At 28.9% G+C, this 13,247-nt stretch overlaps 1 protein-coding gene across 2 annotated transcripts in view; it reads left to right on the top strand.

Annotated features, from left to right (window-relative positions):
* The window catches only part of LOC106468076 (Niemann-Pick C1 protein-like), a 57,134-nt gene that overhangs the window by 25,004 nt on the left and 18,883 nt on the right, over window positions 1-13,247 (top strand). For both annotated transcript variants that reach the window (XM_022396382.1, XM_022396380.1), the window contains exons 8-19: window positions 315-444; window positions 2,481-2,689; window positions 3,802-3,981; window positions 5,174-5,234; window positions 5,606-5,734; window positions 7,965-8,147; window positions 8,393-8,507; window positions 8,701-8,828; window positions 9,233-9,373; window positions 9,522-9,611; window positions 10,273-10,463; window positions 12,256-12,377. In XM_022396382.1, coding sequence (XP_022252090.1) covers window positions 315-444; window positions 2,481-2,689; window positions 3,802-3,981; window positions 5,174-5,234; window positions 5,606-5,734; window positions 7,965-8,147; window positions 8,393-8,507; window positions 8,701-8,828; window positions 9,233-9,373; window positions 9,522-9,611; window positions 10,273-10,463; window positions 12,256-12,377 — 1,679 coding nt within the window. The remainder of the gene's footprint in view (window positions 1-314; window positions 445-2,480; window positions 2,690-3,801; window positions 3,982-5,173; window positions 5,235-5,605; window positions 5,735-7,964; window positions 8,148-8,392; window positions 8,508-8,700; window positions 8,829-9,232; window positions 9,374-9,521; window positions 9,612-10,272; window positions 10,464-12,255; window positions 12,378-13,247) is intronic.

The following is a 13,247-nucleotide window of genomic DNA, read 5'->3' as shown; positions in this document are numbered from 1 at the left end:
TCCCTCTAGTCTCACACTGCTAAATTAGGGACGGCTAGTGCAAATAGCCCTCGTTTAGCTTTGTGCGAAATCCATAACAAACAAACAAACAATAATTTTCATTTTAAAAAATAAACTTTTTTGTATATTTAATATCTAGTTTATTTTTAATAATTTGATAACAGTTGAAAATTTGAAGAAAAAATTGACTATAAATTTTGTTGTATACAATATTATTAATTTTCTTTGAATTGATGTAAACTCACTTTTTTTTTTTTAATTACACATGAATAAAAAATAAAATCATCCAGTTAAATGAAATACCTATTCTACAGCCCTTTCTATCGAGTAGAACAGATCATCATAACTCCAACAAACAACAAATCTTTTGTAGCAGAAGTGGACAAGGATGGCCTTGCTAACTATACCTGGGGTCCTGTATTTAGGAAGGAGTTCCTTCTTGAAGTATGTTGAAGTCAAACTTGATTATTATAAAATTATTTAACTTTGAAAAAGTGCTGCATCAAAATGTTTTTTTCGATATGCTACTGTCTAACATTTTGAAAGAGAAATTGTTTTAGATCAAGTCCGGTTGTATATTGCAAATAGCTGAATATTTAAAGAATCTGTATTTTGACCAGGATTTAGAAAAATAAGTCTAATATCTCAAGTTGTGATTATGATTTAGCACTTTTAATTAGTCCTAAAAATTTAGAGGAGGAGTAAGTTAAATGTGGGAGCTTCCATAACTAAACCTCTAAGTACTGATGAAGCTGCACTTCCAAATTTTAAATATATACAAAAATAAAATTAAAACATAGGTCTAGTGTTTAAATATATTGTGAATGTCTTTAGAAAATTAGTACATATGCATCATAAGCCACTGAAATATGAAAGGTACAAATAAGGAAGTCTAGACAGCATTATCATTATCTGATGGAATCACATGATGTACTCATTCTGTGAGATATCATGTGTAGTAACTTCCATGTATGAGATAATATAGCATAAAAACGTGTTCAAATTTTTAATCAGCCTGCTTTCTGTGTCACATATAGATGTTAATAAAAAGAAGGAAAATATATATTTGCAGTTTTTGTTTGGACAGAGAAAGAAGCACTGGACATATTCATAAAATGTATCTCCCACCCCCCATTCCCTCCCAAAAAAACATACATTGTCAGGTTTTTGTATAAGGGCTGGATTCTTTACAGTCTGTGTCTGTGACTTGTTGGCAACAAATTTACAGCACACAATCCACTTATTTTAAAATAATTACATATTCAAAACAAGTAAAATGTATATACAAAAATTTATTACACTCTTGTTTACCACAGCTGAATCTAGAGCTTTAAATAATTCACTTTTTTGTCAAAAGTCCACACAGGCTGGTTCAGTTACTTTAGAACCCAAATGACAAGACAAATTATTTCTTCCCTTCTCTTTTATCACAGTACAGTCAGTAATAAATTCACTTACGTTACCCTGTGGGTTATCACAGTTGTATCCAGAGCTTTAAATAATTATCTTTTATGTCAAAAGTCCACACAAGCTGGTTCAATTACTTTAGAACCCAATTGACAAGTTGAATTATTTTTACCTATCTCTGTTGTTACAATACAAGCTGTGAAACTCACTTCAAAATCACCACTCTAACTGTTGGTTAACGCAGTTGTATCCAGAGCTTTAAATAATTGTCTCCTTATCATCAAAGTCCACACATATGGGTTCAATTACTTAAGAACACCCTTTGACAAGGGAAATTATTAATCTTTATCTCTGTTACAATAAAACTGTGAAACTCACTTTAGATATTGTCAGTTATGGCTAAACTGACAACCACACTTATTTTTTTTTTACTTTTGCTTTCTCTAACTTACTCTTTGTATCTGCACGCATTTATAACACGCAGTAGCAAAATCTAGAAATATCTAGCCCACATAACAAGAAAAACTTAGAAGCTTCAAGTAAGATGATGTCAACAGTATTACAAAAGCCTACTACAACAATTAAACTACATACACAATGTACGACTCGTATAGAGTTACATAACAAAATTTGTCACAAATATTGCTTTTAAAATAATTAACTTTTAACATTCTTGTTATGAAAACTAAATAATTAAATACTAAGTGACTAAATAAACTAAATAATAACTCTTAAACTAAACAGTGAACTAAAACTTTTCATTTGCTGTGGTGATGTATGTCAAGAGCTTTAACTGTATGCATTGGGAAAATTAGGTGTGTTGTATGTACATGATGTGCCATTTGCTATTGTTTAACTCCCTCACAGAAACACAATAATCTGGCTAATCAAATCTGACTGTCCACCTGTATACATGTAGGGATGTATGTGTACATATATATGTATGTTTCAAACCTCAGCAACTAAGAGCAAAGCCAGCTACTATCAGTTATAAAAAGGATATCACAGTTTTTAAAGAGAAGTTACAATCTCATGTTTAAATCTTTTTTTTTTTTCATTTTGTTTTTCTACAGGTTCTAGACCTACAAAGAAAAATAGAAAGTCTGGTGGTCAGAAAAGAGAACAACAGTATCTCCTTGCCAGACATCTGTCTTGCTCCCTTATCTCCAGAAAATAAAGCGTGTGTTGTACAAAGTGTCTTTGCCTATTTTCATTCTTTCTTTAATGATGGAGAAACATCCTTACCTGATGAATACCTCTTACATATACTGGATTGTACTAGGTAATTCCAGTTAGTTTCCTTTCTGTATTTTTTATAATAGCATAAAATTTAAAAAAATTTAATTTTTTTTTTGTATAAATTGAGCCTTTCTGTTGTTATGATAATGATAAAACCATATTTGTTTGTTGCCTGAAGTTAGTCTGCTTAGTATCATTAACGTGTTATTGAATGACCTACTTCATGTGACAACTATAATGTTATGAAAAATGATATTTTACCATTTCATAACTAGCATGAAATGTATCTTTAGTCAGGTATGTCTATGTAATATTTATGTAGGTTTTCTGCATCATTTTGTAAGCTGATTGTGTAAAGGTCTTAAACTTGCACCATGCTTTTTCCATAGTCTTGTACATGTTTGGCTCTGTTTCTATATTGTGCCCTCCTGAGGTAAAGACATACTCATCCCAAAGGCATAGAGACTTGTACTAGTTAATATGAGGGGGGTTGTATCCTCTGAATATGTTTATTTGGTAAGACTGTTGATGTAGGTAATCTAAGAATTGTGGAATACTGCACTGGGATTCTGGTCCGACTTAAATTTTAACTACAAAATTCTGAATAGACATATTTGTATTCTGCTGTCCACCCATCACACAGATACTATCTACAGTGAATTAATCCAGTATGCTAAATCTTACACTGTATTAATCAAGATTTTCTCTTATTTGTAATCTTGTGCGCTTGTATTTCTTTTGCTGTCTGATATCATTTTAACTCTGCATAAAATGTTCAGGGAATACTTTATACTCTTGTGTCATATATCAGTGTACCTGAATAACACATACCCTTGGATTATCAGTGTTAAAAATGCTCTGTAGTATGTCTTTATCTGTATTTTTTTTAAGTAAGAATAAGTAATAAAAATGAGACATCTTGTAAAGACTTTCTCCTTTAAATGGACAACCTACTTGGTGAACTGGTAATTAGGAAAGTGAAGTTGTTCATTTTTAAAACAGTTTTCAACTATTCATTGCTTGCTAGCTATGTAGTTTAAAGAACTTCCTTTTATGTTGCATGCTGGGTTAAAATGTTGATAAGTTGTGTGGTTAGTTAAGTCTATCATGTGGTATATTGTGTTGAACATTAAGACAGATCTCTCTATTTTACAGTAATGGGTATCAGTTTCATTGTCTTGCACCATATGGTGGGCCTCTGATACCTCCTGCAGTTGCTTTTGGTGGATTTGAGAATAATACTTTCCACACAGCTTCAGCTCTAGTTATTACTTTTCCTGTGAACAATTATAATGATCCAGAGATGAACAAGAATGCCTTAGCATGGGAAGAACTGTAAGTGGTTTCTATACGCCTTAGCCTGAGAATAACTGCAAATGGTTTCTTATTGTCCTGTTCTGAAGTATATTAGTTCCATCTTTGTTTTATATTCAGCTAATAGTAACAAGATATAAAGATTATTTTGACCTACTGGTTAGCTATATTGAACTAATAGTCCTGTTTGTGTTACAAGTATTTAACATGAATCAAAATAATATTGTCTTATGCAAATGTTATTTGCAAGTAAATATTTAATGTTAGATTTACGTTCTTTCAAGGCTGTACTGTCAGCTCATTAGGTTCCAGGTGGTCATGTTATAATGTTATGGTTTTAGCTAATCAAAGTTAATATTTCTTAATAGTCTTGAATCATTAATATAATTATTCTTTATACTGTATTACTGTTAGTTTTTCTGAAATTATTTGAAATCATATTATTTTGATTGGAAGTATATAGGAACATAAAACATTTAATGACAAATTGTTATTCTGAAAGCATATAGAAACTTTCTTTCTCTAACAACTATTTGGCCATATTAGATAACTTCCAAAGTTTAAGAAGATAGGTATTACTTCTAATTAATTTGAGAATAAATTGGGAGAAAACCTAAAGTCTGAAAAATTACATATGTTAAGAAACCAAATAACCCATTCTTGTTTAGAAGAAATACTTACTTTCAGAGAGATACTTACTTTCCTAAATACCTTCTGAATATACTTGAATTATTGAGTTTTTTGTTCAGTGTTTTATCTTTATTTTTAACCTATGTATGTTCTTAATGTTGTCAATACAACACAGTAATAAATTAAATAATGTGACCATGCTCTTTATAGGTCTTGGAAATTGGATTATTATACAATAGTTTTTGTATCTGTTACAGTATTCATTGTTAAAAGAGAATAAATTTAAGATTAAGCCTGTTGACCAGTTTTAAGTTCTTGAAGATAAATTGACCTTAATTTATTTTTAATTCCTTCTTTCAAGTTGGTGCTTCTGACCATATTGGAAATCAGTATGTCTATATCATTGTTTGAATTTTAATGAACATCTGAAAATTTATCATATTGGATCTTTCCATGTTAATTCTACCATAGCTTTATAAATTAACAAAATGAACCAGAAATAAATTATATTATTGTATAATTTTATGTATGCTTACACACTTTTTTTTTTTAAAGATAAATAAATGTTATTTTGTTCCATTAGGTTTGTTGACTTTATGAAAAACTTCAGCAGCCCAAACATGACTGTAGCATTTAAAGCAGAGGTTGGTTTTATACATTTTATTTTCCATCATTAAAAATAGCTGTTTTATTTTTTAAGCTGTAGCTGCCTCATTAATGTATTTTCTTCAGCCTTCTCAAGATGTTATTTATTAGTGACTTTTTTTTTAATACTCTGTAATGTATTAAATAAAAACCAAACTAATATTTTTCACTTTTGATTTTATAGTTTTAAAGGGTGCTTTTGCAATAAACAAACTTCACATCTGTTGTCTAAAATTAATGTTTTAAACAATTTAATGAATTCAAGTTATGAAAATATTGTAATATTTTAATGCAATCATAAGTTATTAAAGTGATGCCTGGTATGGAGTTTCCAGCCCTATTAACAGTTCTTTTCTCTTGTTTTATATAGCGGTCCATTGAAGATGAACTAGAGAGGGGAAGCCATTCAGACATCATAACAATAGCCATTAGTTATGTTATCATGTTTGCGTACATTGCCATTGCTTTAGGAGAAGTAAATAGCTGCAAGACTGTGCTGGTCAGTCTTCTTTCTTTGATTACAAATTTTGATTTTGATAGATACTGCAGGAGTAAGTTTATAGTGCCAAGTCAAATACTATTACATTTGTATTGTTCTTTATTTTTTTAGAATTGATAGAAAATTATTATTTTAACTCTTTCTACAGGGGCTTGAATTGACCGACCATGTCACCACTTTGTACTCATTTAAAATCATTATTGTTTTGATACTACTAACTTATAATATATTGTGTGTATCTTCACAAAATTTGGCAGACTTTCAGTAAACATTACAAGTTTTTCATATACAAAAAATCAGATTTTTTAGTGAAGTATTTTGAAGAAACTAAAAAAGATTTGTCCATGAATATATTGATTCTTTTTTTTTACTAGTCCAAGTGCAAAGTGATTTTCATGTTAAGATTAAAAATAATTCATCTCAAAAATTTCAAATATCATTTGCTTAATCTCTAAAACCTCCTAAATACATTTCAAACATTTATTTTCAGTAAACTGTATTTTATCTGTTATTTTCTCTACGCTAACTCTATACAAAGTTGGTCAATTTGATCATTCTCGTAATAACCCCCGAAAAAAATTGAAATAAATCTAAATTACTCTTTTTTTTTTCTATCTAGAATGACTGCAATTTGTAACATGAAGCTACATTTGTTTATCCTAGGTATCTTTAAACTAGTAACAGTATACATCTATTTATAATTATATTTTATTGTTTTATTGCATGTTGAACTGTATCTAACTACTATCTGCACCATTTTAAGTTGTAAATAATTTGGGGAACATGTGACTCATTTTACATTATTGAATTACATTATTCATGAGCTACTCTATACTGCTTACATGCATGCCTCATTATTTGGCTTAACTAACTTAGAGATTCCTATTTTTACATTTTAGTTCCTTTTATAATAATAAATATACACATGAAAAACAGGAAGTAAAGTTCTTACTTAGACTTTCTTTTTCTTTTTTTGCTATCAACTGCCGATGACACTTAACCTTACTTTTTTATACTAATGGTAGTAGTGCATTAAATAATGCACCAAAGAACTTACTACTAACAGATGAAGTATATTCCTTTTCCTTCAGAGTAATATTTCAAGGTATTGTAGTCATAAATGTAGCTACAGTTTGTATGTTAAAATCAAAAAATCAGAAGCCCTACATATAATGTATCTTGTTTTAATGGAAAAGAGAAATATCAGCAAAAAGAGTGATCTCTCTGTATGTCTTCTCATTTATTATCCTACCAAATGCTATATATAATTCTATGTAGCCTAATTAGGTTTAGAGAGTATGGTAGGTGACAGCAATATATTCTGAAGACTAATGTACCTTCAATTCTTATTTATTACATATTATTGTTAGGTTTATAATTATCATAGTTCACAAGTAAATTTTTGTTGGTTTCTGTGTTGTTGTTTGGTGACTAATGCTACTTACAAATTAAAAGTATTGTAAGAAATACATTAATATCAATCAAGTCAATTGGATATATAAAATGAAACTTTCTGATTTACATTAAAAAATTAAAATTTTAAAATGAAAGGAAGTTTATTTGTTTTCTCAAAACAAAGTCACCACAAAATGTTTTAACTTTCACTAGAAAAAAAAATTATAGAAAAATGAAATCAAATTATATCCATTTTAAAAGCCAAATCTAGATAGTATTTAGTAAGTTTGTAATTACTACATTTCATGGAATTTGGCTAAGTATTTTCACTATAAGAATAAAAAAAATCAAGGGATATCAGTTACACCTTCCAGTCCAGGAAGGGTTAAAAATGTAGTCTGGTAGACATTTTGTGTTCCTTGATGCAATACCCTGTAACAATCACCTTCAGAAAGTTTAATAGAATGTTGTGTAATTGCTTTCTAGCCAATGAATGAATATTTTTTAGTATGTCTACAATAGTATCAAAATTAATTAAAGCTAGTTTATTTAGTATCTTAACCATTTCTTCATATACAAATGTATAGAGGCAATTAAATTTGTTTAAATACTATTCAGTTATATACAATAGAAAAAGTTTAATATTTGATGTCTACCTTGAATATGTACTGATTATTAGTAATGTGCAGAAATACTTTGAAATAATTGGTGCATTTAATTTGTGATAATGTTGGAACAGGTAATTTATAAACTTATTAATCGATAGGTAAAAGAAAAGATATTTGTTTCTGTTCAAATAATTGTTATATTAACACTGGAATGTTTTGTTTTTTAGGTTGATTCCAAGATCTCCCTGGGCCTGGCTGGTGTTGTAATTGTGTTATTGTCAGTGGTGTCCTCTCTTGGAATTTTCTGCTGTGTAGGAGTGCCAGCAACATTGATTATTATAGAGGTGATACCTTTCCTTGTGTTGGCTGTGGGTGTGGACAATATTTTTATTCTAGTACAAGCTTATCAGGTAAGCATTATAAACAATGATTTTCATCTCTTAACATGACTATTAACTTAAGTACAGTTTAGTATCGTTAAAAGATTTCTTTTTGGAAGAGTTTTTTGTTTAAAAATTGTGTGTAGTACTTATCCCAGCACGTGAATTATTTACAGTTTTACTAGTACATGTATTCAAGACCATGAAGACCTTTTCAAGTGAAAAGTTTATAAGTAGATTATAGTATTGTTTCTTTTATAAACTTCTGTTTTCAGAGAGATGAACGACTGCCACACGAAACAATGCAAGAAGAAATTGGCCGTATTGTTGGTGAAGTAGCACCCAGTATGATGCTATCTAGTCTGTCTATGTCCAGCTGCTTCTTTATTGGTAGGATAATTTTCATTTTATTTCATTCATAAGATAGTATTCTATAAGTGAAACATTTTTTAACTATAAAAATTTGTGTTTGAGTTTATAAGATTAGAAAATGAAACTTCAGTAGGATGATAAGTGTTTGTGATTTTTCAAGTTCTTGTTCTGTTCTTGTATTTCTTTATGTCATGGTTCATGTGTTTTACAGGAGCCCTGACTGAGATGCCAGCTGTTAAACTGTTTGCACTATATGCTGGAGTGGCCCTTATAATCAATTTCCTTCTTCAGATGACTTGTTTCCTTGGACTTTTTACTCTTGATGCCAAAAGACAAGAGGTATAGTTGAAGTATAGTGTAAGAGAAACAAGCTATTCAATTTGATTTAGTTAAAATGTGCATTAAAGCAATGTTTCAAAATCAAGTTTTAATTTATTTGTCACATTGAATCAACAAATTAAAGTATTATTTAGTTATAAATATTTGGCATCACATAGGAATTGTTACTCGTATTTTTCAGAAATAGTTGCAGTTAAGTAAAAAAACAAACTATAAACTCTGTAAAATAATAATCACACTTTGTCTAGCATAGTTTCCCAGTGTTAAAAAGTCCTTTCTATGTGTCTAACTACGAGGCTTTGAATATTTTTTTATGAGTTATTAGATGTTTTGAATGTTTCATTTACATGACATTTTCAATAGATATATATAGAAGTTTAAAAACTTTAAATATTTTGAATCAGAACAATCATTTGGATCTATGTTGCTGCATCCAGGCTTCAAAGAAAATGAAGAAAACCAAAGCTTCACACAGTCTTTTGTTCAATTTTTGTAAAAATATCTATGCTCCTTTCCTTATGAAGAACTTTGTTCGATTTGTGGTGGTAAGTGACAACAATTTTTTTTATCTGTTAGAAATATTTTGTAGCTTAAATAAATATCATTAGGAGGGTGAGCAAGTGGATAATTTATATGCATATTGACAACAAAGTTTTCTCCTATTCAATATAAACTGTACTATATCTTTACCAGCTTTTGGCTTTCTTGGCTTGGTTCTGTTCTTCAATGGCTGTGATAGACAAGATTGATATTGGGTTTGACCAAGATCTTTCTATGCCAGAGGTAGGGGACTTGGCATTTTCTATTTTTTTGAATCATAGTCATTTAATTTAAGATATTACATCATGTTAAATATGATCTGTAATATGTTAAATTTCTAATACTAAGTAATAAAACATCAGGTGTTGTATTTATAGAAGGGGAAAATAACTTTACATTTGTTAACATATTTAGTTCTTTACTATGTCACAACTGATATACAGCTTCTGCCATGTATTATTGGTGAAGTCTATAAGTTAATGTTTTCGTATATCATTCTCAAGTTGCCTTAGAAACTGAAAAGATCCTGTGTACATAAAGTAAAACAATATATATATATATAATGTTTGTATATTTTCAGGTTTTGATCTTTCAATGATAAGAAACAAATTAGAAAATGGTGGGGGGGGCTTTACATCTAATGTGGCTTATTTATTATTATTTTTCAGATAAGATTAAACTATTTCATAGATCCTGATTTCATACAGAATGATGACTAAAAAGACACTTTGTTCTATATGTGGTTAGATTTATTAAACTACTACTGAAACATAAGAATTAAATATTTCTGTAAATGAATGAAGATGTGTAGAAACAATACAATCTAAAAAGTGTTTACTCTTTATTGAAGTGTCATTAAGTTTTGGTCAATATACTTTATATGTCCCTTTTTTTTTTCATACAGGATTCCTACATGTTAAATTACTTCAAGTACATTTATCAATACTTATCAGTGGGACCTCCTGTCTACTTTGTCATCACAGATGGTTACAATTACTCTGATATAAACCACCAAAACCAACTTTGTTCATTGCCTTCCTGTGGAAATGACAGCTTGTTCATGCAACTCAAGGGAGCAGCAGACATTAGTGAAAAGTAAGTTGTTATGGTAACTATTAATGTTAGAATACTCGTACTTTAACCCTCTCACAACAGATAGGTTAACGTGTCACATCTCTTAACAGAATTATGTTCAAAATTTGTTTAAACTACTTTATGGTCAATATTTATGAATGAACTTAGCATCAAAATATATTTAGTAAATCAAGTTTTAATATTATATAAGTTTTAAGTCCTTAATTTTATAAGAAAATATTTTTAAAAATTTCAATCTCCCCTAGTATAAGAATTGATATTTGTTCTCTAGGTCTTCCCTCTTCTCTAAATTATTTATCATTCCTCTCTGAAGTATAGAGTTTAACATAATTTACATGTTATAATATAGGTTTATACCAAGGTAAAGTCTAATTTTATAGTCTTAATCTTCTTTGTGTACATGACACACAAACATCTTCTCTTTCACAAATTGCCAGTAATTCTCTCTCATGTTTTATATCACTAATAACCAATAGAAAGACAAAGTTTAATCTATCAAATGAATTATTATATTGTTGTTTTTGATACAAAGTATTGTCTATTTTGTCCTCATTTTGAAAATTTCTCTGATGTTCAGATCGAGAAACATATAGAATTATTTTAAGATTCTTATGCGATAGTTAGAAAGCCACTTAAATTATAAAATTTATACGTCATTGTTTACTTAAATTTCATTGGTAACTGACAGCAAAAAAATGAGGTCAAAGATAAGTACTATATTTCTTGTTTTTCATATATATTTTTTATTTATTGTTGTAAAAGTAACTAAAATGCAAAAATTAGGTTAGATTAGGTAAGGTAATGAATAATAACAATAATTCTCCACAAGGTATGCTCATGAGTAGCTTGTGTGTTGTGTCATTCAGTATGGTTTGGTGAGTGATTAATAGCTAGACACAGTTCAAAGAACAATAAGATTAAGTAGAATTGGATGTATACTGTTACGACCCTTAAGCTATTTAGGATAAACAAAAGTAGTTTCCTGTTACAATTTGCAGTTATTCTAGAAAGAAAGAAAAAAGGTAATTTTGATTTATATAGAATTTGTTTTGTGGTGATTACAAGTTTGGTACAATCAACTGAGTCCATACAGAGTTAGGGAAGAGAAAATAATGAAATATAAAGTTTAACTTAAAAAAAACATTTGAGATTTATTTATGAGGTTTTAGAGGCTACATAAACGAAATTTAATCTACAGATAAAGAAAATATATTTTTTATCTTAAATGAAAATCGCTTTGCACTCAAAGCAATCAACATTTTGACTCCATATATTCACAGACAAATGGTTAGCTAAAATATTTAATTAAAAAAAGCAGATGTTTTTTTTATGCAAATGACTCGTAATGTTTACTGAAAGCTTGCCAAATTTCGTAAAGATACCATGTTATAAGATACCATTTGAGGTTACAAGATCGGTATAATCCACTGACCCTGTATGGAAAAAATAAAAGTTGTATTGCCATAATAGCTGAAATGAGCAAAAGTTGAATGTATGTTGTTGTTTTTGTGGTAACTGGCATATTAAGTGATTACAGTTTATATTTATTTGATAAGTATAAAATAAAAGGCAAATTTTCTGTTTATAACTATTTTTCTGGGCTTAAAAGATATATTTTGTGACAATAAATTTATAAAAATACTATATTATTGATGTATGAATCTGCTGCTAAGCAGAGCTTTGAAACACCTAAAGTAAGTATGACTTATTATAGTGCAGTATTTATGGCTCAGTTATGAAATAAAATGTTCAACTCTTATCAATATACTGACTTAGTCTCTCTTGCCTTCAGAACATACATAGCAGCAGAGCCAGCAAGTTGGTTGGATGATTACTTAGACTACATGAAGAGTCTTCAGTGCTGCTTTGAACAACAGAATAAAAGTTTCTGTCCTTCTTATGCTGCTAACAATGGTAATTTCTCAATATTTTTTTGGAAGCTAAAATGTTTGATAGGTGCTTCTTGAAATTAATCTTGAAAATAGGTTTTTAATTAACTTTTTTGTTAAAATATTGGCAAGTAGAGCTAGGTAATTAACTCAATTAATTGATGTAATTAATTATCTATGAATATTGATTAGTGTTGTGTAAAATAATCAGTTAATTGAAAATGGAATTAAATCCATTAATGTTATGAAAATGGTTAACCAAAATTAATTTCCAATTATTACAGCTTTCCTTATTTAAACTCTCCAAGTAATTAAAATATTTTCATTATTATCTTTGTTGAATTCAAGGTTTTTCAGCTTAGTAAGTGTCACAACTTGGAAAATTATTGACTAATTGGAACTAGTGTTTCCAATTATTATTATTTTCTATTGTTCCAACTATCAGTCTAATGTGAGGATGATTTTTTTAGTTGAATGTAATCAGTTAATGAATCCCAAAAATAATCATTTAGCACCTTCTGCTAATTGCCCAGCTCTGTTGATAAGCTGACTGATTTTTTTTTTCAATTGCATTTTCAAACATCTGTGTTTGTTTGTCTCAGTTGTTCAAAATGTAAATTAATATCACTAATAGTTTAAAATGTTTAAAGTTTTTGATTAAAGCTACTTCAACTTTTTTCTGTCATTTTGTTAGTTCAAAATGTTGAGTTATGTGTATATTTATATATGTACAACACATACATACATTAAATTTAAATTTAAAGATTTTATTTGTGAACTGCTAGCTAATATTTTTTTATAGGTCATTGAGTATACTGTGAAATATTCTTTCATTGAGTATTAGAAGATTGGAAGTTGGCTAATGTTAGTCCAATATTTAAAGGAGGTGATAAAC

This window comes from Limulus polyphemus, unplaced genomic scaffold, assembly GCF_000517525.1.
Source record: "Limulus polyphemus unplaced genomic scaffold, Limulus_polyphemus-2.1.2 Scaffold2861, whole genome shotgun sequence".
Taxonomy (NCBI): domain Eukaryota; kingdom Metazoa; phylum Arthropoda; class Merostomata; order Xiphosura; family Limulidae; genus Limulus; species Limulus polyphemus.
Note: the sequence above shows the minus strand (reverse complement) of the source record. Positions and strands in the feature narration are given on the sequence as shown.